The following is a 27,562-nucleotide window of genomic DNA, read 5'->3' as shown; positions in this document are numbered from 1 at the left end:
TCAAATGGATTGATGTGATTATTAACCATGATATGATAAAGATAAAACCTCTTAAATCATTCTAAAGTCAGTTATAAGCAGAAACTTGGCCATTTTAAGCAGAAATAAGCCTATAATTGGTGGCGATTTGAAATGACGGATGGTCAGTGAATGTAACGCTGAGATAGATGATGACTGGAGTGCAGTTTTAAGCAGAAACGAGGTGATAATCTGTGAACCGCGGCTAACGACGCGTGTGCACTGAAGGCAGGGTGGACCAAATTTTAGGGTGGTGACATCGTCTAGTCAGTGCAAGTGGTTTTACTCCAATAAGAGTGATTTAGCCCTGTGGTAGAGTATATTTAACTCTGTTTAGACGGGGGATCAAATATTATCCCAGCAGAAGAAATTTTACTCAGCAAAATTTCCTCTGCATCATGTAATCTGCCACCTCACCACTAGATGACACTACGTCCTGCACACTGTGGCTTTAATTAGCAACTGATTAGGGCCAATACCAGTTTCTTTGCTGAGAAAACAATGAGATGCTATCAGAGTGTCCATGATGCATACCGCAAAATGGCCGACACACATCCAAAATGTTCACAAAATGGCTGACGCACATCCAAAATGTCCTTGTATTAGGTACTACAATCTGATCTTAACCTGACTGCTTTTTATAACTGTCTAATTGATAAAACCAGAGTATTCACATCTATCTGGACGGCATCATGGAAAATTCTGATTTGTTGCTTGGCATGCCGACATACACTATAAAATTTTTACATACTGCCTTGAATGCAATGTGAGCACGACACTCACTTATACCCACCTACTTCACATTGCAGCCATTCACATAGCCACTGAACACGACAAGCTAAGGACCACCCACATGGGGGCCGTCCTTGTCTCAGGATTAACAGATTAGTGCTGGGAGAAATTGTGGCTCTTTGATCAAATGGTGCATGTGGTTTGTTCGAAGACCCCAGTGCTGCTAGATGACTCTGTAATCAGTGTAGGCACCTTCAATACAACATCTAAACTTTGAAGTCCGTTTCCTGTCCAATTCACTCACCACATAAAAGAACCTTAACAATGCTTTCAGGTGGAAGGCTCATCTTATTTCAGCAGCTGTGGTGTAGTCTTGCTGTAGACATGCACGTGCATGTTTTTCGGGTGAGTAAGCTCGTGTGTCACTGGGTGTGCCAATGGTTCAGAGTGTTTACTTCCCCAACACACAGAGCTCGGAGGAGCTACGGCAGACGCTAACTCAGAGGAGTGCAGTCAGGCTTGTGGCCAAATGGTGTCAGCCGTAATACCAGCCATCAGTCCAGGAGGGGCAGCTGCGGCATCTGGATAGTCAGGCTCCATTAGCCTCCCGGCTCCATTTTACAGCAACTGCATTACGACCCTGTTGACAAATGGCAGAAGAGGTGGTGTGTGTGTGATACAAATCACGTAACTCAGAGGACCTCTACCAAGAATATCATACCCCTTTGCTTCATGATTGCCCCCCCCCCACCTCTTGTCTGGCCTTGCGGTGAGCAGGGGTAAGAGTGTGGATGACTACAGCGGGACTGCATTAACTTTCAACCTTGGTGAAGGACTAAATTTCAGCCGTCCTTTGCTGTCGCTGCTGGTGGGAGAAGATAAGCAGTGACAGTTTGGAATACACTGGTGACTCCCTTCTGTCCCCGCAGTACAGCAAGCTGAGCAAATCCACAAGCTCTGCAAATAATTATACCCCCCTCAAACAAATATGGGGGGTTATATAACAGACCCTGTCTGTCCGTAAGTGCCACTCCACCTCAATCATTTGGTGGATTTGTGTGACACGTCACGTGATGGTGGCACACCATATGGAGATGTGTAACACAGAAAGTGGTTATGGTCCAGTGTCTTCAGTGGGAGATTATTGGACTTTTGTTTTAAACCTCCGCCAACAAAGTTGGAGGAAGTTATGTTATCACCCCGTTTGTTTGTTTGTTTGTCTGTATGTTTGTTTGTGAACAGCCTGGAGCCCACATTTTTTCATATATCGTTATGAAATGTTTAGGGCCCCTTCACACATAACACAATTGAAGCCGACTGGCATATGAAGGAGGAACCGTGTGCCACTTGTGAAAAATCAGAGCCGCCTTGAACGCCTCGTACTGCAGTCGCCACATCCATTCGCGCACTCTACATCCACTCTACATTCGCATGCTGCTAACCCATTCCAATGTCGGGCAAGATGAGGTCACATTGTCATCTGATCGTGTTCGCAGCATTTGCATGGCATGTCGTATGCCGCGGCACGATATGCTGCACAAAATCATGACCCATGTCGCACCGTGGCCCAATGACGCAATCGTTACTGAAGATCCATATCCTGATAGTCAAGAAGTGACTCAATGTTCAAAGTCATAGATCAAATGGCAAAGTCAGGAAAATCTTGGAAAATTGGAAAAATCCCTATCTTTAACACTGAAGGAATTTTCAAAAATTCATAACAGTCAAAAAAGATCAAATTTCTTTCATGTTTGTTATGTAGGATAGTATCCTTTATCCACTGACAAAGTTTGATCTGGATCTGATCCAGATTACAGATTTTGTGGACATTTGAGTTTAACATTGAAAACGCCATTTAATGTATATTTTACATTATATGTTCATCAAACGTGCCTCAATCACTCTCATATTTGAACTCGAGGTGCAGACTGGCACTCACTATCACCTGACAAAGTTTGATCTAGATCTGATCCGGATTGTGGATTTTGTGGACATTTCAATTTAACATTGAAAACCCCATTTAATGTATGTTTTACATTATATCTTAATCAAACGTGCCTCAGTCACTCTCATATTAGAAAGCGAGGTGCAGACTGGCACTCACTATCTCTTGGCAAAGCTTGATCCATATCTGATCTGGATTGTGGATTTTGTGGACATTTGAATTTAATATTGAAAAGCCCATTTGGTGTTTGAGGGCTGTCCGTAAAGTAACGGTCCTTTTCATTTTTTTCAAAAACTATATGGATTTCATTCATATGTTTATACGTCAGACATGCTTGCAGCCTCGTGCGCATGCGTGAGTTTTTCCATGCCTGTCGGTGACGTCATTCGCCTGTGAGCACTCCTTGTGGGAGGAGTCGTCCAGCCCCTCGTCGGAATTCCTTTGTCTGAGAAGTTGCTGAGAGACTGGCGCTTTGTTTGATCAAACTTTTTTCTAAACCTGTGAGACACATCGAAGTGGACATGGTTCAAAAAATTAAGCTGGTTTTCAGTGAAAATTTAACAGCTGATGAGAGATTTTGAGGTGATTCTGTCGCTTTAAGGACTTTTCACGGTGCGAGACGTCGTGCAGCGCTCTCAGGCGCCATCATCAGCCTGTTTCAAGCTTAAAACCTCCACATTTCAGGCTCTATTGATCCAGGACGTCGTGAGGAGAACAGAGAAGTTTCAGAAGAAGTCGGTTTTCAGCATTTTATCCGGATATTCTAGTGTTAAAGGAGATTTTTTTAATGAAAGACGTGCGGACGGGTCCGCTCGTCGGGACGCAGCCGACGCGGTGCGGCGGCACAGGAAAAACACCTCCGTGTTGATAACCATTTGTTAAAATCCAGTTGGCTTTTGATGGCTTTCAGTGGAGTGAGTATATGAGAAATTGTTATCAGCTGGAGATGTTCCAACTTGTCCTCAAGGCTTCCAACAGAGGTGTTTTTCCTGTGGCGGAGCGTCGCGGCGGCTGCGAGCCGACGCTGCAATCCGCCCAGCACGTCTTTCATTAAAAAAATCTCCTTAACAGTGGAATATCCTGATAAAATGCTGAAACCGACTTCTTCTGAAACTTCTCTGTTCTCTCACGACGTCCTGGATCAATAGAGCCTGAAATGTGGAGGTTTTAAGCTTGAAACAGGCTGATGACGCCGCCTGAGAGCGCTGCGTGACGTCTCGCACCGTGGAAAAGTCCTTAAAGCGACAGAATCACCTCAAAATCTCTCACCAGCTGTTAAAATTTCACTGAAGACCAGCTTAATTTTTCGAACCATGTCCACTTCGATGTGTCTCACAGGTTTAGAAAAAATTTTGATCAAACAAAGCGCCAGTCCTCTCAGCAACTTCTCAGACAAAGGAATTCCGACGAGGGGCTGGACGACTCCTCCCACAAGGAGTGCTCACAGGCGAATGACGTCACCGACAGGCGTGGAAAAACTCACGCATGCGCACGAGGGTTCAAGCATGTCTGACGTAAAAACATATGAATGAAATCCATATAGTTTTTGAAAAAAATAAAAAGGACCTATACTTTACGGACAGACCTCGTATATTTTGCATTATATCTCAATCAAAAGTGCCTCAGTCACTCTCATTTGTGACAATGAGGTACAAACTGGCACACTCAATGAAAAGATTAACTTTGATCCGCATCTGATCCGTATTGTGGATTTAGTGGATATTTGATTCTTTTTAACATTGAAAATCCCTCTCAGCTAACAGCGCTAACAGCTAGCAACACGCAGCCAGTGTTCTGTCGAATTGTGTGTCTTGTCACATAAACTGACAGTTCCGCATCCCGAGTATATTGCGCATGCATGTGCAGTTGCGTGGAGGACAGGAATGACATTCGACAGGAATGACATCTCGTCAGAACACAGGTCAGGGCGCGGAGTAATACATGCAAATGTGAAACGGTCGAATATTTTGCCACCTTTACCCCAATATTATACAGTCTGAAATCTCACACGATTTGTTGTGTGGGCCGCTGAAGAGGAGGTACTGCTGGCCCACCACCACCAGAGGGCACCCTGCCTGGAGTGCGGGCTCCAGGCACAAGAGGGCGCTGCCGCCTCACAGGAACCGCCGGGGTGACAGCTGTCACTCATCACCTATGACAGCTGTCACCAATCATCTTGATCTTCATCTGTATATCAGCAGGACGACATCTCCACCTCTTTGCCGAGATATCGCTATTCTTAGGAGGTAACGAGCTCAGCCGATTGAATTATCTTCTGACAGCAGAATATTGTTGCTTTGTGTTTTTGACAGCAGAGTGAGTGCTTGCAGCTGGAGACCGAGTTGGACTTTTCTCCTACCTGTTGATAAGTAACCATACTCCTGCATTTACCAGCTTTTTGATGAGAGGTGGAGGTGGATTTTCCCACCATACGTGTTGCTGGGTGTAAACCCACCTACATCTAACTGTTTTTGTTCCTCGCCAGCAGTACCAGATCCGACAAGCGAGGCAGTGACCACCTGGGAGGTCGGGACTTGGCGCTCCAGTATTCCCAGGGTTCGGTGGCGGAGGAAATCGTGTGGTTCCGGTTCTGCTTTGGACAGACGTCTCTTATCTTCGAGCCTGCCCACACGACACGTTCTGTACATTGACTTCATTGCATACTATTGTGACCTGCCGTGTTTGTTGTGCTCATTCACAACAGTAAAGTGTTATTTGACTTCCTCCATTGTCCGTTCATTTGCGCCCCCTGTTGTGGGTCCGTGTTCCTACACTTTCACAACACGATTAACCAGTCAGATTTGTGGCACAAATGTAATTGGATTAGAATAAAAATGATCATACTGTGTGATATAGACAATGTAAATGCAACTCCTCCCAAATCGTTTTATGGATTTTAATGTAACATCACACAATGGAAGTGCCAAAAGATGCACATGAAGGAGAATAATTGTGGCCTGACATCTTCACTAGGAGATAATTGAACTTTTGCTGTTGTTTTAATACATCATTTTTGTCAGTTACATGTACAGAGGTTGATGACTCCATAACGTTACTACAACCCCTGGCAATAATTATGGAATCACCGGCCTCGGAGGATGTTCATTCAGTTGTTTAATTTTGTAGAAAAAAAGCAGATCACAGACATGACACAAAACTAAAGTCATTTCAAATGGCAACTTTCTGGCTTTAAGAAACACTATAAGAAATCAAGAAAAAAAAATTGTGGCAGTCAGTAACGGTTACTTTTTAGAACCAAGCAGAGGGAAAAAAATATGGACTCGCTCAATTCTGAGGAATAAATTATGGAATCACCCTGTAAATCTTCATCCCCAAAACTAACACCTGCATCAAATCAGATCTGCTCGTTAGTCTGCATCTAAAAAGGAGTGATCACACCTTGGAGAGCTGTTGCACCAAGTGGACTGACATAAATCATGGCTCCAACACGAGAGATGTCAATTGAAACAAAGGAGAGGATTATCAAACTCTTAAAAGAGGGTAAATCATCACGCAATGTTGCAAAAGATGTTGGTTGTTCACAGTCAGCTGTGTCTAAACTCTGGACCAAATACAAACAACATGGGAAGGTTGTTAAAGGCAAACATACTGGTAGACCAAGGAAGACATCAAAGCGTCAAGACAGAAAACTTAAAGCAATATGTCTCAAAAATCGAAAATGCACAACAAAACAAATGAGGAACGAGTGGGAGGAAACTGGAGTCAACGTCTGTGACCAAACTGTAAGAAACTGCCTAAAGGAAATGGGATTTACATACAGAAAAGCTAAATGAAAGCCATCATTAACACCTAAACAGAAAAAAATCAAGGTTACAATGGGCTAAGGAAAAGCAATCGTGGACTGTGGATGACTGGATGAAAGTCATATTCAGTGATGAATCTCGAATCTGCATTGGGCAAGGTGATGATGCTGGAACTTTTGTTTGGTGCCATTCCAATGAGATTTATAAAGATGACTGCCTGAAGAGAACATGTAAATTTCCGCAGTCATTGACAATATGGGGCTGCATGTCAGGTAAAGGCACTGGGGAGATGGCTGTCATTACATCATCAATAAATGCACAAGTTTACGTTGATATTTTGGACACTTTTCTTATCCCATCAATTGAAAGGATGTTTGGGGATGATGAAATCATTTTTAAAGATGATAATGCATCTTGCCATAGAGCAAAAACTGTGAAAACATTCCTTGCAAAAAGACACATAGGGTCAATGTCATGGCCTGCAAATAGTCCGGATCTTAATCCAATGAAAATCTTTGGTGGAAGTTGAAGAAAAATGGTCCATGACAAGGCTCCAACCTGCAAAGCTGATCTGGCAACATCAGTCAGAGAAAGTTGGAGCCAGATTGATGTTTGTCACTCATTAAGTCCATGCCTCAGAGACTGCAAGCTGTTATAAAGCCAGAGGTGGTGCAACAAAATACTAGTGATGTGTTGGAGCGTTCTTTTGTTTTTCATGATTCCATAATTCTTTCCTCAGAATTGAGTGATTCCATATTTTTTCCCTCTGCTTGGTCTAAAAAATGTAACCGTTACTGACTGGCACAATTTTTTTTCCTGATTTCTTATAGTGTTTCTTAAAGCCAGAAAGTTTCCATTTGAAATGACTTTAGTTTTGTGTCATGTCTGTGATCTGCTTTTTTTCTACAAAATTAAACAACTGAATGAACATCCTCCGAGGCCGGTGATTCCATAATTTTTGCCAGGGGTTGTATATGCAAGCAACTAGTATGGCAGAGTGGGGGTATTATTTTGTGATCTTGAGCTATTATATACCAATGACATGGTGAGGCAAGGTATTGTGTGTGTGTGTGTGTGTGTGTGTGTGTGTGTGTGTGTGTGTGTGTGTGTGTGGTGTGTGTGTGTGTGTGTGTGTGTGTGTGTGTGTGTGTGTGTGTGTGTGTGTGTGTGTGTGCCCTTGTGTTTGGATCCTCAAATTTCTCTTTCAGTGCAATTTTTCAGGGGAAAACAACCAAATGGTTTCTTTTAATGTTTTAAAAATTGTCTGAACTTTTTTCAGGAAGAGAGCAGAAACATGGTTTCTCAACACACACACACACAGTGGCTGTGTGTGTGTGTGTGTGTGCACGCATGCGTGCGTGCGAGTGTGTGTGCATGTGCGTGTGTGTGTTGTGTGTGTGTGTTTGCATGTGCCCTTGTGTTTGAATCATCAAATTTCTCTTTCAGGGCAATTTTTCAGGGGAAAACAGCCAAATAGTTTCTTTTAATGTTTTAAAAATTGTCTGAACTTTTTCAGGACCAAAGCAGAAACATGGTTTCTCAACACACACACATAGTGGCTGTGTGTGTGTGTGTGTGTGTGTGTGTGTGTGTTGTGTGTGTGTGGTGTGTGTGTGTGTGTGTGTGTGTGGTGTGGTAAGATAACCAAAAAATGGTTGGACAGATTTCCTTCAAACTTGGTGGAAATATTCCTTGCACAGTGACTTAGTGGTTAGCACTCTTGCCTCACAGCAAGACGGTTGTGGGGTCGCTTCCCGCTCTTTCTTTCTGTGTGGCGTTTGCATGTTCTCCTTGTGTCTGCATGGGTTTCCTCCAGGCACTCTGGTTTCCTCCCACAATCAAAAACATGCTTATTTAGGGTCTGCTCCTTTCTGTGCCCCTGACCAAGACAGCTTCTCTACATCTGGAGTTGGTCCCCGGGTGCTGGACTGTGGTTGCCCACTGCTCCTAGTGGTTTGATTGTGTCTAACTGTAATTAAGATGGGTTAAATGCAGAGGACAAGTTTCGTTGTATGTATGTACAATGACAATGAAGGCTCTTCTTCTTCTTCTTAAATATTGTACACACAGCTGACTAATAACACAAGGACAATGATTTTCTGTAATTTTTAAGTTTGGCATATAAGTTGGTAAATCAACACAAGAAGAGAACGTTAATGTGATATTTATGTTTTCTGTGACTTTAACGCACCATTCGTAAAATAGCAAGGAATAGCTGCTATAAGTTCCCCGAGCCTAAACTGTTACCTTTAAATCACTTATTTTGGCTTCCCCTAGTTTAATACCAAAATATATTCATTTTATAGTGACATAACAGAGAAATGAAACAAATATTCAGATATGACACATTAAATATGTCAACTTGATATTTTAATGATGTATATGGTTAACTGTTTAATTGTTTTCTCCAAGATAAGATATTTCTTTGCCAAAGACATCAAGTTTTCACCTGTGTCTGTTGATTGGATGCCTATCTATCTATCTATCTATCTATCTATATCTATCTATCTATCTATCTATCTATCTATCTATCTATCTATCTATCTATCTATCTATCTATCTATCTATCTATCTATCTATCTATCTATCTATCTATCTATCTATCTATCTATCTATCTATCTATCTATCTATCTATCTATCTATCTATCTATCTATCTATCTATCTATCTATCTATCTATCTATCTATCTATCTATCTATATCAATGATGATACAGTTGTGCTTGAAGTTTACCGTCTTCATTGGCGTGAATGTCATGGTAATCTTGAGCTTTGAGTCTTTGAATTGCTCTTTTGCCAGGGTGGAATGATTGTACAACATGCAACATTAATGACAACAACAACAAAAAATAATAATAATGATAATAATAAAGATAATTGGGTACACAAGTTTGAATTTTCCTGGGTGTACCCTGCCTCTTGCTCTACGACTGCTGAGATAGGCTCCAGCCCCCCGCGACCCTTAACTGGACTAAGCGGTTGAAGATGAGTGTGTGAGTGTGAATTTATTTTGGATCCCTCTCATACACACAGGGTCAAAATTATTCCTACAGGCTCAAATATATAGACATATAAATTCAGCCCCACTAATATTTGGTTAAATGTCCCTCAGCAACTTGACCAGATGCTTTTGGTCACCATCAACAAGCTTTTGGAATATTTCTGACTTGATATTTGACTAGACCTCTTGGCAGAAATGGTAGAGTTACTTTAAATTTGTTGGTTTCCTGGCATAGACCCAGCTTTTATGCGTAGTCCACAAATTTTCAATAGGGTTGAGGTTGTTGGGGAGGCCATTCCAGAAACTTAATGTTAGCCTGCTTTATCCAAACCACAACCAGTTTTGATGTATTTGGGATCATTGTCCTGTTGGAACACCCAATTGTGGCAAAGTTTCAATTGTCTAGTTATTGATTTGAGGTGACAAAGAATTTGGAGGTAGTCCTTCATTATTCCATCCACATTGTACAATGCCCCAGTACGACTCCAAACATACCTCTTGTCATAGTGACCAAATAGCTCAATCTTTGTCTCATGTGACCATAAAACCTTTCTCCAGAACACATTTGGCTTGTCCATGTGGGTAGCAGCAAATTTCAGTCTAGCTTGAAGATGTTGATTTTAGAGCAGGGGCTTCTTTCTTGGTCCGCCCCTTCTCAGTCCATGGTGATGTAAAATTCACTTCACTGTGGACAGTGATGCTAATGTTCCAGCAGTTTCCAGTTCATGGCAGGCCTGAGCCTTGATGGTTCCTGGGCTGTTCCTGAACAACTTAACCAATTTCCTGTCATCTGAGAGTGACCGTTTGGGTCTTCTTCCATACCTTGGGAAAGTGGTGACACATCTGACTGATGTGTTTGAATTGATGATCTTGGAATCTACAGTTGTTTTCAAATGGCTCCAAGAGACCTTGCTGACATGTGACAATCTACAGTTCTCCTTCTTAGATCTTCACTGATTTCCTTTGACTTTCCCATTGTTTTTGTCAATCCAATGAGTGCTGATAATCACATCCTTTTTATGCTGGCAAAGAGAAACTACCAGTTGTAGTCAATCATGATCACTCACAAGGAGTTAATACTCCTTGTCACATTAAAACACATTGTAGAACCTTCATCACAACTGATTAAAACATTTAAGTGAATGTATGTATATATTTGAGCCTGTATATATACACTCAACAAAAATATAAACGCAACACTTTGGTTTTGCTCCCATTTTGTATGATATGAACTCAAAAATCTAAAACTTATTCCACATACACAATATCACCATTTCCCTCAAATATTGTTCACAAACCAGTCTAAATCTGTGATAGTGAGCACTTCTCCTTACTGAGATAATCCATCCCACCTCACAGGTGTGCCATACCAAGATGCTGATTAGACACCATGATTAGTGCACAGGTGTGCCTTAGACTGTCCACAATAAAAGGCCACTCTGAAAGGTGCAGTTTTGTTTTATTGGGGGGGAGGAACCAGTCAGTATCTGGTGTGTCCACCATTTGCCTCATGCAGTGCAACACATCTCCTTCGCATAGAGTTGAAGAGAACACCTCTCCAACGTGCCAGACACCAGCGAATGTGAGCATTTGCCCACTCAAGTCGGTTACGACGATGAACTGGAGTCAGGTCGAGACCCCGATGAGGATGACGAGCATGCAGATGAGCTTCCCTGAGACGGTTTCTGATAGTTTGTGCATAAATTCTTTGGTTATGCAAACCGATTGTTTCAGCAGCTGTCCGAGTGGCCGGTCTCAGACGATCTTGGAGGTGAACATGCTGGATGTGGAGGTCCTGGGCTGGTGTGGTTACACGTGGTCTGCGGTTGTGAGGCTGGTTGGATGTACTGCCAAATTCTCTGAAACGCCTTTGGAGACGGCTTATGGTAGAGAAATGAACATTCAATACACGAGCAACAGCTCTGGTTGACATTCCTGCTGTCAGCATGCCAATTGCACGCTCCCTCAAATCTTGCGACATCTGTGGCATTGTGCTGTGTGAATAAAACTGCACCTTTCAGAGTGGCCTTTTATTGTGGGCAGTCTAAGGCACACCTGTGCACTAATCATGGTGTCTAATCAGCATCTTGATATGGCACACCTGTGAGGTGGGATGGATTATCTCAGCAAAGGAGAAGTGCTCACTATCACAGATTTAGACTGGTTTGTGAACAATATTTGAGGGAAATGGTGATATTGTGTATGTGGAAAAAGTTTTAGATCTTTGAGTTCATCTCATACAAAATGGGAGCAAAACCAAAAGTGTTGCGTTTATATTTTTGTTGAGTATAATTTTGACCCTATGTGGATTACAGAAAATCCACAATAAATTCAAACTTGTGCACCCAAGTCTAGTTTCTTCAAGTCATTAATGATGTATGCTGTATAATCATTCCACCATGGCAAAATAAGTTCAAGAGCATCATTAAAAACCCAAAATTACCATGGCATTCATGTCCATAATGAGTGCATGTAAACCTCTGACCACAACTGTCTGCCTCAAAGCGACAACATGGGTTTGTTATGCTCTGCTCGACTAATAGCGTGAAAACTGTGTCCACTCTTTCCTTTCCTTTTCTTTCCTTTATTTCTGGTACCACCATGGAGCAATAGCCCCAGTGGCAACATAGAAGTAGAAAAGAAAACAACCACAAAAACCATCTACGAACGCTGTTTGAGGCTACCCTGACTAGAAGCATCACAAGAATAAAAACTAGCCATTAGTGGTTGGGGGTTGAAGTGAAACTGACGCTGACCTTGACTTTGCAGACGATGCTGTGATATTTCTAAAGTCAGTGCCCTGGTTCCAGCACTTGAGAAGCTGACTGAAGAGTCAGAGGGTCTGGGTTTTTGAATGTCCCAAATCAAGACTGAAGATCCAGGCGTTCGATGACTTCCTGAACTCAGCTGTCAGATATATCATTCATGTCTCTCAAGCCTCGGTCTTTGAGACTGAGAGATGCCTGGAATGACGTTATGGAGTCGTCAAATTTCTCGGCAGGAGAACAAAGGTCCAAGTGTTTAGGGTTGTATGGCTTCAAATCTTACTATATAGTTTTGAAATGTCAATGCTGAACAGTGACCCAATGCATTGACCGGATGTCTTTGGTCTCTCCAGGTAGGACAAACAATCGATGAGGCATATTACTTGCATTTTGAGGTAATGCCAGCTTGGATATTTTGGTGGTGTTGCATACTTCTCTGTGTATGATCCAGTGTACAGGTGCCTCAGTGCTGAGGGCCCCAGTCTCTGGAAAAGTCTGGAGTCTATGTATTAACCTGGATGTGGCAAATACATGGCTACTTTTGTGTGTTAGAGATGGACAAGCTTTCTTGTTGGGTGGTTGCCATTCAGAACCATATGTGGTTCTATAGTGTAGTGCAGGGGTGGCCAAGTTCGGTCCTCGAGAGCCACATTCCTGACACTCTTAGTTGTCTCCCTGCTCCAACACACCTGAATCCAATGAAAGGCTCATTAAAAGCCTGCTAATGAGTCTTTCATTGGATTCAGGTGTGTTGGAGCAGGGAGACGACTAAGAGTGTCAGGAATGTGGCTCACGAGGACCGAACTTGGCCACCCCTGGTGTAGTGGATCTGGCGGCACGTGGCACCAGTCCACCCTCCTAAACCTGGCCTGACTGCACTGAAATGCGGGTCTGTTCTTGATTCCCTCTGGATGGTCTCGTGGTTAAGCGTTAGACTTGAGACCAGAGGATCCTCGGTTCAAATCCCAGCCTGACTGGAGAATCACTAAGGGTCCTTGGGTAAGGTCCGGAATCCCCAAGTTGCTCCCGGTGTGATGTCAGCACCTTGGATGGCAGCACCCTGACATCGGTGTGTGTGAATGGGTGAATGTGAGGCATAATTGTAAAGCGCTTTGAGCGTCTGATGCAGATGGAAAAGCGCTATATAAATGCAGTCCATTTGGACTGACCAATTCTTTCAGCAATGCCTCATCATGTTTTCACTCCCTTTGATGTTGTTTACTCAGGCGACTCATCTAAACAATCTGCGCTGAGAGGTTTGTGTTTCTCGCGGATGCCAAACGGCGACACCGACTATGATAACGACAAAATAAAGTACGGCCCAGACATTTTCACTGCAACAGAGAAAATATTTACTTGTTAGAAACCGTCTCTGAGGTAAAATCCAAAGTCGTGCTTTGGCAGATCCGTGACGAATGCTTGCTTCAACCTTTTCAGAGCCTTCTGCTGTTTTTTTTTTTTCTTCTTTCTTTTTTTTGGCCATCCTTGTGTGGCTGATAAATTGTTCATGGTGATATATTAAGATGCTGCCACAGCACTGCTAAGCAGACCAGTAGGCCTCTGTAGGTTTATTTACTGGGCTGAGTTACTGAAATAAACCACACGGTGCTGTAATTCAAACACAGCGGAGTACTGAATGATGAAGCACACAGCGAGTGGCCGTGGTGGGCATTGACGGGTAATGCCTTTGGAGTGAAGCCAAGGCGGTGAAACGGAATAAAAGGAAAGCAGTCACTCTCTGTAAACTCAAGGTTATACTTTGCAGGAGCTATCAGTCAGTGCTACACTTAGAAAATGCGCTTTTTGTGTCTCCCGCAACTATAAAAATCCATCTAAATCACATCTGCTTGTTGACTTTGAAGATTCTCACCAGTTTTCCTCTTGTTTCCCGATGCAGTGGCTTATCCACAATGACCGAGCTGGCAGGAGGCTGATGTTCGGCAGAATGAGCCCTCGGTGATCGCAAATCCTGCCAGCTCACAGAAACATCAGCCGATCATCCTCAGCTAATAGGCGCTCGTAATCCTATGTGAATCGCTTATGTTGTCCCCGGAGAGGAGCTCCACAAAGGCGTGTATTTGCAATCAGCGCACATTAAGGCCTGACAGTTTCTCCGCCGCCGTAACTGTAACAAACTGACTCAGTGTTTGCATGCCGAATGGAAGCAAAATGAAAACTGCAAATTGTGTTTTTGACTAACAGTGTCTTTTTCTTTCTCTCCTGCTGCTGCATGTCATTGCTTCAGGAAGTAGAGGTTAGTGATTTTTGTTGTAATTTTTTTTTATTATTATTGTTATTGTTATGCACTTTTCCAAATACAAAAAGTGGTGCAGTATTGATGGATTTTTTTTCACTACATTAGTCAGACACAAAACAAAACTGTCATGCTGTTTGTACTCACTCAGGGGAGGAAGAGTAACAGGAAGACAGGGGACAGGAAGGAGAGCATCAGTAATAGCCAGTAAGACAGTAGCGAGCGGTATTTCTGGTATTTATATTTGTATTTACATTTTGGAAATTCTTTTTTTACTTTCATTTTTGATACTCTGTGTGCTTCTTACCCTGTGTGTTGCTATACAATGCTGCTGGAACCTCAATTTCCCTGAGGGAGTCTTCCCAAGGGATTAATAAAGTTCTATCTAATCTAATCTAATCTAATGTAATCTAATAGCTCTTTATGTACATCCAAGCCCAAACCAGCCAGAGTATTGTTTTCCAAAGAAAAATTTGGCTGATTTGTCCATACTGAGCCACACAAGTAAGAATGTTGATGCCTGCATCTTAGTTCATAAGTTTAAATACAGTTCTGAGAAATATATTTACACATTTCATCTATACTCGTCATAATGCAGTACAGTGTCTGTGTTACTTCAGTTGGAATACTTGTTCGAGTCCAGGTCTGGGACCAAGCGCAGGTACCACTCATCACTGCATCCATCACACTGCAGAACCACTTTGGGTCTTGGATGACAACTGCCCAAGCAGACAACTGTCCATCCCCTGTTCTTTCTTCAAAATATCCATTAATTTGTTGCAGTTCCATATAAATAAGGTCATTACGTCCTCCAAGGACGTAATAAAATCATCTGCGTTTATTTATTAATTTGTTTGTCTGTTAGCAGGAAGACTCCATTAAATTTTGGAGGTGATCCGGATCTAGATCAGAATTCTGGATCAAGATTTCTCTCACTTTATATAGGCTTTGAAGGATTATGTCAAAACTACACGGATTTTCACCAAATTTGCACCACAGATAGATATTAGGGCATTTTGGTGATGATCTGCATTGGTGGACATCAGAAATCTCCAATTGCTGTTGTTTTAGAAATTATATTTATTCATTTCGTCCATGCAACACACTGCAAAGATGAGGTGCTTTTCTCTGGACATGATCCAGTGCCTCAAAGCGACCACAGCAGCTGGAGAAAGCCCAAAGGACACCCACATTTCTGCCGGCTGTGGCAAATACATGATTACTTTCAAGTGGTATGGATAGACTGGCTTTCTGCCTAGGTGGTTGCCATCCAGGACCCAAGACAGTTCAGTAGTGTGGTTGATACAGTGAAATGTTTTCTCCCAGACTTGATCTGATTTTGCCTGATTTTTCAGTGTACAAAATTTAAATTCATCAAGTTGATTGGCTTTTTAAACAATATGCAACTTATAGAAATTGACAACATTACTTTTAAAAGCTTCTGCAACACAATGCCACACTTGCTAGTTTGAAAGCTATGATGAATGTGATGATCAATTCAGTTAAATTCAAAATATTTATGCAGCGCCAAATCACTGCAAGGCACTTAACACAATTAAGGTTTAAAGCTTCAACCCCAAGCACACTGGCAATAGTAGCAAGAAAAAAATTTCCTCAGATATTTTTTTTAAATTATATGGAGAAACCTCAAGCAGAGGTTGTGACCATCTTAATGGGGTGACCATCTGCTTTGGCCATAATAACAAGAACAAAGTAAATAAAACAAAGCACTACGAACACTTTTCACACATGCAAAGACAAAAATGGCCCAGCTAAGCAACCATATATGTGTAGAATCCAGTGATCCTAATGGCTGATGGCTTGAAAGACTCTAAATTGGTGAAAAGCAGTTTCAGTAAATGGTGTTTCTTTTATGTGGTGAGTGATCTCAAAGTGTGGTGAGTGAATTGGACAGGAAACAGATTTCAAAGTTTAGATGTTGTATTGAAAGGTGCCTACACTGATAACAGTCATCTAAAGCAGCGCTGGGGTCTTCGAACAAACCACATGCACTGTTTGAACAAAGAGCCACGATTTCTTCCTGCACTAACTTTTATTCCTGAGTCAAGGCCAGCCCCCATGTGGGCGGTCCTTAGCCTGTCATGAATCAGTGGCTATGTGATTAGCTGCAAAGTAAAGTAGGCAGGTATAAGTGGGTGTCATGCTCACGTTGTGTTCAAGGTGGTATGTAAAAATTTTATGCTGTATTTGTATGTTGGCGTGCAGCAACAAATCAGTGTTCCATCATGTCATTCTCATTCTGTTCCAAATAGATGCAAAAACTTTGGTTTTATCAATTAGACAGCTATAAAAAAAGCAGTTAGGTTAAGATTAGATTGTAGTACCAATTACAAGGACATTTTGGATGTGCATCGGCCATTTTGTGGTGTGCATCATGGACAATTCACCCGTATGATCAAATTCAAATGTCAAATTTATTAACTTATATAGCACCAGATCATGACAAGTCACCTCAAGGTGCTTCACAAACATCATTTAAAAGGCAGAATAAAAATGAAATAAAGATTAAAAACACAATAAAAATAAAAACATAAATAAGTAAAAGGAATAAAAGAAGACACACAATCATATAAAATGCTAATGATAAAACAAGGGGAAAAAGTGTGTCTTCAATCTAGCCTTAAAAATCTCCACAGAGTCTGATTGTCAGATCTGCGCAGGCAGATCATTCCACAGAGCTGGGGCGCGGTGGGAAAAAGGCTCTGTAACCCGCTGACTTTTTATTCACCCTCGGGGCGCACAGTAGGCCTGCACCCTGTGAACACAAGGCCCGAGCCGGTACATAGGGCTCAACCAGGTCGGCCAGGTAGGGTGGTGCCGGTCCATGAACAATTTTGTAGGCCAGTAATAACACTTTAAAATCTGATCTCAAAGAGACTGGAAGCCAGTGAAGGGACACCATATGATGCTTCAATATTATTGTTATTATTATAATTATTATTATGAAGATGTCCCCCTCCTCTCTCCCAGTGCTCACTAGGATAGGTTTTCAGCTTCCCCGTGACCCTTAAAATTTGCCAGATGGTACATCTGAGATGCAAGCCTAGATGTGATATTTTGGTCCCTGTCTACTCCACACAGATTTACCTTAGAGTCCCCTACTGTTTGTATTTCTTCATAACTGATGTAAATAAAGTCCAAGACATATTCAGTGACTTGGAAATGTTCATGCATCCATCCCCTGACTTGTTTGAAGACAACTGGCAATAAAACTGATTATTTACAGGTATTATACCAAAGTGTTCCATTACTTATGCAGCTCATCATCTTGGCTTTTATATTTTTTTATTAATTTATATCAATTGCACAGATTTATTTTGAGTTTGAGTTTAAGGAACATAATTTTAGGATTTTTTTTATATTGAGAAGGCTGATTTACTTTTTGTATTTGAAATGGCATAAATAAATTAAAATGTGTTTAATACCAAGGGGCCCAGTACTTTCGCAAGGCACTGTATCTTCTAGCAAGCTGATCTTCTAGCAACCACCTGGACAACTCTTAATTCTCAGTGGAGCTTCAGCAACCTTCTACCTTTTTATATTCTCACTCCAGGCATTTTGTGAACCTTGTCGTAGCAGATTGGGTACAACACATTCTCCATGATTGCCCCGAAGAGTGCTTATTCCAAAGTTAACTATCTTTATTATGAAAACAATCAAGTCAGTGCTGAATGATTTGTGAGCTTGAATCTACAAGGTATGGGCCACACTGAGCTTAATATGCCCGTTGTACTGGAAAACATTTGATCCACCCTCTTGTAGTTCATGCCGGTTGCACCATCCCAGGTATCTGCGCTGTGTGAAGAAGCAGCATAAGATGCCTCCAGCTATGGTTTGACTGGAGCTCAATCCTTTGTGTCCCCTGAGCTGTATAAGAGCTAAACTGAACATGCGTGTTCCTGAGGGTTCTCAGTGGGCTTTTTGCTGAGCAGTAACTGCTTTATGATCGGTCCATTTTGTCCTGACATTGAAAGAAATGGGTCAGAATGCATACAGAGGAGACACTGCATTTTTTGTATTAATACTCATCATTAGGGACACAATCTGAAAACCGGAGCCAGTTTAAAAATATTTCCTCTGCAGCAGAACAGCATCTTAGAACATGTGTCTGTTAATAATCTCCCTTTTATAACACAAAGAGCAACAACCACAAGTTATATTTGCAATGGTACTTCTCAAAATGCACCTGAGCAAAGCAGGTTCATCTATGTTACAGCAATGATAACTGTATTATAGTCATAGTACAATTTATAGCCCTAAAAACGGTTGTAGATCTTTTGTGACAAAATACTTGAATTTGGTCATTCTGTATGTAATGTATTAAAACACAGACACATGTATATATATGTGTGTGTATGTGTGTGTGTGTGTGTGTGTGTGTGTGTGTGTGTGTATATATATATATATATATATATATATATATATATATATATATATATATATATATATATATATATATATATATATATATATATATATATATATATATATATATATATATATATGAAACCCACCAACTGGTTTAGTAGGCGTTGTGCTTAAAAAAACTCATGGACAAACAAATTATTTTTGTTTGTGCAGGGGTGGAGTAAAATAATAAGTGATGATAAATGGTGAGCCTTATGTGCCATCCTGTTCTCAGTCAGTAGACATATTAGAGTGCTAACATTTTGTGGAATAATCTGCCTGTTGACAGCAGAAAGACAGTTTCTGTGGAGTCTTTCAAATTTAGATTTAAAGCATATTTTTGGTTGTTGCTATTTAGTAAACAGTCATATTTATTTCATCCTACTTCTTCTTTCAGCTGTTCCCGTTAGGGGTCGCCACAGAAGAGCAATCGTTTCCATCTCACCTTGTCCTCTGTATCTTCCTCTGTCACACCAACCACCTGTCCTCCCTCAGCACATCCATAAACCTCCTCTTTGGCCTCCTTCTTCTCCTCCTGCCTGGTGGCTCCATCATCAGCATCCTTCTCCCTATATACCCCGGCTCTCTCCTCTGCACATGTCCAAACCATCTCAGTCTGTCTTTTCTGACTTTGTCTCCAAATCGTCCTACCTGAGCTGTCCCTCTGACATGTTCATTCCTAATCCTGTCCATTCTCGTCACTCCCAAAGAGAATCTCAATATCTTCAGCTCTGCCTCCCATCTTTTTGTTAGTGCCACTGTCTGTAAGCCGTACAACATGAGCTGGTCTCACTACTGTCTTGTAAACTTTCCCCTTCACTCTTGCTGATATTCTTTGGCCACAAATCACTCCTGCCACCTTTCTCCACCCTATCTGCACTCTCTTCTTCACCTCTCTAACACTCTCCATTACTTTGGACAGTTGACCCCAAGTATTTAAACTCATCTACTTTCACCACTTAAACTCCTTGTAACTGCACTATTCCACTGGGCTCCCTCTCACACACACACATGTACTCAGTCGTGCTCCTACTAACTTTCATTCCCATTCTCTTCAGAGCATATCTCCACCTCTCCAGGCTAGACTCAACATGCTCTTTACTCTCACTACAGATCACAATTTCATCTACAAACATCATAGTCCATGGAGATTCCTGCCTGATCTCATCCATCAACCTGTCCATCACCATTGCGAACAAGAAAGGACTCAGAGCTGATCCTTGGTGTAATCCAACCTCCACCTTGAATGAGCCTGTCATTCCTACTAACTCTTACTCTAACCCATCTCACTGCTGTCACACTATCCTTGTACATGTCCTGTACTACCCTAACATACTTCTCTGGCACTCCAGACTTCCTCATACAATACCACAACTCTTCAATTGGCACCCTGTCATAAGCTTTTTCTAAGTCCACAAACGCAGAATGTAACTCCTTCTGGCCTTCTGTATACTTCTCCAACAGTATTCTCAGAGCAAACATTGCATCAGTAGTGCTCTTTCTATGCATGAAACCATATTGCTGCTCACAGATCTTCACCTGTTTGCTAAGCCTATAGCTTATACTGCTCTTTTCCATAACTTCATGCTGTGGGTGATGAACTTTATGCCTCTGTAGTTACTGCAGCTCTGCATATCACCTTTGTTCTTAAAAATAGGAACCAGCACACTTCGTCTCCACTCTCTCTTTCCAAGATTTTATTAAACAATCTGGTTAGAAACTCTGCTGCCATCTCTCCTAGACATTTCCACGCCTCCGCTGGAATGTCATCTGGACCAACTGCCTTTCCACTTTTCATACTCATCATAACTGCCCTCACTTCATCCTTACTAATCTCTTGTACTTCCTGATTTACTCTCACCACATCATCCAGCCTTTTCTCGTTCTCATTTTCTTCATTCGTCATCTCCTCAAAATATTCCCTCCACCTTCTCAGCACACTCCTCGCTTGTCAGCATATTACCATGTGCATCTTTTACCACTCTAACCTGCTGCAAATCCTTTCCAGCTCTGTCCCATTGTCTGTCCAACCAATACAAGTCCTTTTCTCCTTCCTTACTATTCAACGTCTTGTACAGCTCACAACATGCCTTTTCCTTAGCTTTTGCCACTTCTCTTTTTGCCTTACGCCACATCTCCTTGTACTCCTGTCTACTATGAGTGCAACTTCTCCAAAACCAGTTGATGGATTTCAATGAAATATGTGCATGAAGGAAAATAATCCCAGTCCAATATCTTCCAGGGGAGATATTTGGACTGTTGTTGGGGTATTTTATAGTTCATATTTGTCACTTAGATGTACAAATGGAGCTGTTGTGCTCTTCAATATAGAGAATGACCAGCTTGTTATTTCCGATTTTCATAATAAATTCTTTGCTATCACCAATGTATCATACCTTCTTGCATCTAGTATGAAGCATTATATTGTATAACTGATGGCTCTTTGGTACAGGAGTTGGTCTACCAGTATAAAAACCATGGTTTGGTCCCTGGTGTATGCTTCAGGTTGCCTGTCTCTGTCTTTGGAGAAGACACTTCATCTGCATGGTGTCAGTCCACCCAGTTGTAAATGGGTATTGGTCTTGGCTGGAAAAGTAACCTGTGATGGATTGGCATTCCAATCAGGGGTAGTTGTACGCTTTAATCCAAATTATCTGGGAATAAGCACCGGCCCAATGGGCCTCAGGGTCTGTTTAGGATTACCATTATCATTATTGTGTTCCCTGAATTCTCACATAGTGAGAATTAGTCAACTGCAGATACCATACTTACAAGTGTGTCCATACATACAACCCCTGGCAAAAATTATCGAATCACCGGCCTCGGAGGATGTTCATTCAGTTGTTTAATTTTGTAGAAAAAAAGCAGATCACAGACATGACACAAAACTAAAGTCATTTCAAATGGCAACTTTCTGGCTTTAAAAAACACTATAAGAAATCAGGAAAAAAAATTGTGGCAGTCAGTAACAGTTACTTTATTAGACCAAGCAGAAGGAAAAAATATGGAATCACTCAATTCTGAGGAATAAATTGTGGAATCATGAAAAACAAAAGAACGCTCCAACACATCACTAGTATTTTGTTGCACCACCTCTGGCTTTTATAACAGCTTGCAGTCTCTGAGGCATGGACTTAATGAGTGACAAACAGTACTCTTCATCAATCTGGCTCCAACTTTCTCTGATTGCTGTTGCCAGATCAGCTTTGCAGGTTGGAGCCTTGTCATGGACCATTTTCTTCAACTTCCACCAAAGATTTTTAATTGGCTTAAGATCCGGACTATTTGCAGGCCATGACATTGACCCTATGTGTCTTTTTGCAAGGAATGTTTTCACAGTTTTTGCTCTATGGCAAGATGCATTATCATCTTGAAAAATGATTTCATCATCCCCAAACATCCTTTCAATTGATGGGATAAGAAAAGTGTCCAAAATATCAACGTAAACTTGTGCATTTATTGATGATGTAATGACAGCCATCTCCCAGTGCCTTTACCTGACATGCAGCCCCATATCATCAATGACTGTGGAAATTTACATGTTCTCTTCAGGCAGTCATCTTTATAAATCTCATTGGAACGGCACCAAACAAAAGTTCCAGCATCATCACCTTGCCCAATGCAGATTCAAGATTCATCACAGAATATGACTTTCATCCAGTCATCCACAGTCCACAATTGCTTTTCCTTAGCCCATTGTAACCTTGTTTTTTTTCTGTTTAGGTGTTAATGATGGCTTTTGTTTAGCTTTTCTGTATGTAAATCCCATTTCCTTTAGGCGGTTTCTTACAGTTTGGTCACAGACGTTGACTCCAGTTTCCTCCCATTCGTTCCTCATTTGTTTTGTTGTGCATTTTTCGATTTTTGAGACATATTGCTTTAAGTTTTCTGTCTTGACGCTTTGATGTCTTCCTTGGTCTACCAGTATGTTTGCCTTTAACAACCTTCCCATGTTGTTTGTATTTGGTCCAGAGTTTAGACACAGCTGACTGGGAACAACCAACATCTTTTGCAACATTGCGTGATGATTTACCCTCTTTTAAGAGTTTGATAATCCTCTCCTTTGTTTCAATTGACATCTCTCGTGTTGGAGTCATGATTCATGTCAGTCCACTTGGTGCAACAGCTCTCCAAGGTGTGATCACTCCTTTTTAGATGCAGACTAACAAGCAGATCTGATTTGATGCAGGTGTTAGTTTTGGGGATGAAAATTTACAGTGTGATTCCATAATTATTTCCTCAGAATTGAGTGATTCCATATTTTTTTTTTCCCTCTGCTTAGTCTAAAAAAGTAACCGTTACTGACTGCCACAATTATTTTTCCTGATTTCTTATAGTGTTTCTTAAAGCCAGAAAGTTGCCATTTGAAATGACTTTAGTTTTGTGTCATGTCTGTAATCTGCTTTTCTTCTACAAAATTAAACAACTGAATGAACATCCTCCGAGGCCGGTGATTCCATAATTTTTGCCAGTGGTTTTGTATATATATATATATATATATATATATATATATATATATATATATACAAACTCAAATCCGCACATTAGGTATAAAATGTTCAAACTTAATTTCAATTGAATTTCAATTTATTTAGTTTATATAACTAAGAAATCATGTGCACATAAGAATTCATAGCCTTTGCCATGGAGCTCAAAATTGAGCTCAGGTGCAACCTGTTTCCACTGACCATCCTTGAGATGTTTTGTAGACCTCAGACAGGATTTTCTCAAAGCACAAATCTGGGGAAGGGTACAGAAACATTTCTGTTGCTTTGAAGCACAATAGCCCCCATCATCAATAAATGAAAGAACTTTGGATCCACCAGGACTCTTCCTAGAGCTGGCCACCCATCTAAACTGAGCGATCATGGAAGAAGGGTCTTAGTCAGGGAAGTGACCAAAAACCCGATGGTCACTCTGTGACAGTTACAGCATTCCTCTGTGGAGAGAGGAGAACCTTCCAGAAGGACAACCATCTCTGCAGCAATGCACCAATCAGGCATGTATGGTAGAATGGCCACTCCTTAGGAAAGGGCACATGGCAGCCCACCTGGAGATTTCCGAAAGGCACCTGAAGGACTCTCAGACCATGAGAAACAAAATTCTCTGGTCTGATGAGACAAAAATTGAACTCTTTGGCGTGAATGCCAGGTGTCATGTTTAGAGGAAAGCAGGCACCATCCCTACAGTGAAGCATGGTGGTGGCAGCATCATGTTGTGGGGATGTTTTTCAGCAGCAGGAACTGGGAGACTCATCAGGATTGAGGGAAAGATGAATGCAGCAATGTACAGAGACATCCTGGATGAAAACCTGCTCCAGAGCGCTCTTGACCTCAGCAACAGTTCATCATTCGGCCGGACAATGACCCTTTAAGCACACAGCCAAGATATCAAAGGAGTGGCTTCAGGACAACTCTGTGAATGTCCTTGAGTGGCCCAGCCAGACCTGAATCACATTGAACATCTCTGAAGAGATCTGAAAATGGCTGTGCACCGATGCTCCCCATCCAACCTGATGGAGCTTGAGAGGTGCTGCAAAGAGGAATGGACACAACTGTCAAAAGATAGGTGCACCAAGCTTCTGGCATCATATTCAAGAAGACCCGAGGCTGTAATTGCTGCCAAAGGTGCAACAGCAAAGTACTGAGCAAAGGGTGTGAATATTTATGTACGTGTAATTTCTTAGTTTTTCTATTTTTCATAAATTTGCAAATATAATTTTTTCTCATGTCATTATGGGGTGTTGTGAGTAGAATTTTAAGCGGAAAAATTAATTTACCCCATTTTGGAATAAGGCTGTAACATAATAAAATGTGGAAAAGGTGAAGTACTGTGAATATTTTCCAGATGCATTGTGTATTCATGCCTACTAGGCTGTGATCAGGAAGTAAATTAGCCACAGCGTTTTGATGATCTGCAGCAATCAACCATAACATTGTCACAGCTGACAGGTGGAGTGAATAACATTGAATAATTTGTAGAATTTCTACCTGACAGCTGATGGGATATACGTATTAGGTTCCACATTAACATTTTGCCTTTGAAGTTGATATGTTGGAAGATGGGGGTGCATGAAGATATGAATGACTTTGACAGTGACCAAATTGTGATGGCAAGAAAACTGCACCTGACCATCTCTAAAACTGCAGTTCTTCAGGGATGGTACTGGGCTGTAGTGGACAATACCTACCAAAGTTGTTCAGAGATGGAAAACTGGTGAAGTAGCAACAGGGTGCAGCCAAGGCAAAGTTGATGTGCATGGGGAGTGAAGTCTGGCTCATGTGGTTCAGTCCATCAGAAAGATCTGCTGTTAATATATTGGTGCCAAATACCACAGCACACCGTCAGAGGACTAGTGGTGTCCATGCTGCAACTGGTGGGGGTAATGTTCTGGCTGATCAGTGTAAGTATATGTTTATGGTCCTTACTGGATGAGAAACAAGGTTTGACTATATTGTATTATTTTTATGAATATGTTTCATCATGTTTGAGTAAGGAGCTCATACTGATGTTGATTGCAATTGAAACAAAACACTTCCACATTTCTACATTAACTATATTACTGAACAGCTTTGACAGTATTTTCATCTTGATGGGCACCAGAATGTAGAAACAATTATTAAATTAAAACAATATTTTTTCTGCTCAGATCAGCAGGCTTTGAGTGTGACATGATGATTATATTTTTGTACTAATGAAATTAATTTAACTCATTCTGAATTTATCACATCAGCCACGCACTTACCTCCACCACATCTCAGATTTTTATTATTATTATTATTATTATTATTAATTTGGGTTTGACTTTGGATCTGTCTTTTTTGTGGATTTATGGATTTACGTTTAAATATTTCAGTGCCAGCAAAACAGAACCAAATAACACAAACATGGTCCTTTAGAAATTCCAGCGTGTATGAACTCCTAGAGCCAAAGTCACCATTCAGAGACCCTGAGTGGAAGGACTGTACCTGATGATTTCAGGTACATACTGTATGAGGACAACAGATTAAATATATGTATATAAACTTCACACTTTATAGTAGAGAAGCTTGAATCTTCGACTGGACTGGGTTGCTTGACGTGAGGACGTTTCGCTTCAAATCACAGAAGCTTCCTCAGCTAAAATTCTTGCTCTGGTAGTCTGACTTCTGTCTTGACTCTTGTAGAGAAGAATTCACACTTCATCTAGATATGTTCAGAAATGAATAGGTAGTCTGTGGAAAGACATGAAAATGATCTTCAGGATCATCATGAACTCTTCTTTACTTCCATTGTAAGACTAAAGGTTATATTTTTAGCACACTGCTGTGTTGTGTGACCTTTTAGAGCAATAACTTGTCATGATGTAACCTATGAGTAGGCAGTACAACAAATTGTTATGCAGTAAACATATGTAACAGGAGAAACTTCAAACTAGGAGAATCTCCACATACGTATTTTCAGTCACCAGTTCAATTGTATTTTAACCCTAAACTGAACAGTAACCCTAATGCTGAAGCCAGTTGTGTCTGTTTTTGGTGCAAAATCCATCCATCCATCCATCCATCCATTGTCTGTACCCGCTTACTCCAAATAAGGGTCACGGGGGGCTGGAGCCCATGCCAGCAGTCACAGGATGTGAGGGAGGGCACACCCTGGACAGGACACAAATTGTTGCAGGGCCAGTACAACAATCAATCAATCAATAAATAAAATAATTTGATCAGTAATTTTTTTAAAATGGGTGCCTGAGAAAAATGAAAAAATGAAAATGAAAATGAAACTGTTTATTTCGAACATTTGATACAACAACAATTACAAGATAGATCAGTAAAGACAACAACAAAAAAGTTCCTACTGTGTACCCAACATGTCCGAAAAGGGGTAGGGTGAAGCATCAGCTTATTTATCCCTACCCCTCTTCCCCACAACCAGTAATACCCTTTGCCACATATACACATAGATTCCTACACACCTAAACCGATATCAATATATATATATATACATATATATACACATACACATACATATATACATACACACATCAACATACATACACATATACATACACATATACACACATATACATATATACACATATATATACACAAACATAAATATACACCTACACATACCTACTTACATACAAAATACTATATATTTACAAGCCTAAGCAAAAAACAAAAACACCCTACCCTCATAACCCTTCCTCCTCCCTATACCCAGAAAAAACCATATTTTGTACCGCTGTTTGAACTGGGTCATGCTTGGACATTGCTTGAGCCCCACTCCCAATCTGTTTCCACATCCTCACCCCACAGACAGAAATACAGAAACCTTTAATGTTGTTCGTGCCCACTGATGCTTTAAATTAAATTTCCCCCTCAGACTGTAATCCCCTGATCTGTTAAAAAAACATATTTTTAATATTTGCTGGAAGTAAATTGTTTATTGCTTTATACACAATTTGTACTGTTTGAAAATGAACCAAGTCTGTGAATTTTAAGAATTTGGATTGTAAAAATAGTGGATTTGTATGATCTCTATAGCCAGTATTATGAATAATTCTTATAGCTCTTTCTGCATTACTGATAGTGATTGTGTTGTACCTTTATAAGTATTACCCCATAACCTCTGCACAGTACTGTAAATATGGTAAAACCAGTGAGCAGTAAAG

The 27,562-nt window shown here is 41.0% G+C and overlaps 1 protein-coding gene across 2 annotated transcripts in view; it reads left to right on the top strand.

Annotated features, from left to right (window-relative positions):
- Window positions 1–27,562, top strand: part of LOC117530714 (testican-2-like) — a 255,415-nt gene that overhangs the window by 87,216 nt on the left and 140,637 nt on the right. The window contains exon 2 of one of the 2 annotated variants that reach the window (XM_034193607.1): window positions 14,470–14,478. The exons of the other annotated variant lie outside the window; for it this stretch is intronic. Coding sequence (XP_034049498.1) covers window positions 14,470–14,478 — 9 coding nt within the window. The remainder of the gene's footprint in view (window positions 1–14,469; window positions 14,479–27,562) is intronic. 2 annotated transcript variants of the gene reach the window in all.

The sequence above is a fragment of the Thalassophryne amazonica genome, chromosome 18 (assembly GCF_902500255.1).
Source record: "Thalassophryne amazonica chromosome 18, fThaAma1.1, whole genome shotgun sequence".
Lineage (NCBI taxonomy): Eukaryota > Metazoa > Chordata > Actinopteri > Batrachoidiformes > Batrachoididae > Thalassophryne > Thalassophryne amazonica.
Note: the sequence above shows the minus strand (reverse complement) of the source record. Positions and strands in the feature narration are given on the sequence as shown.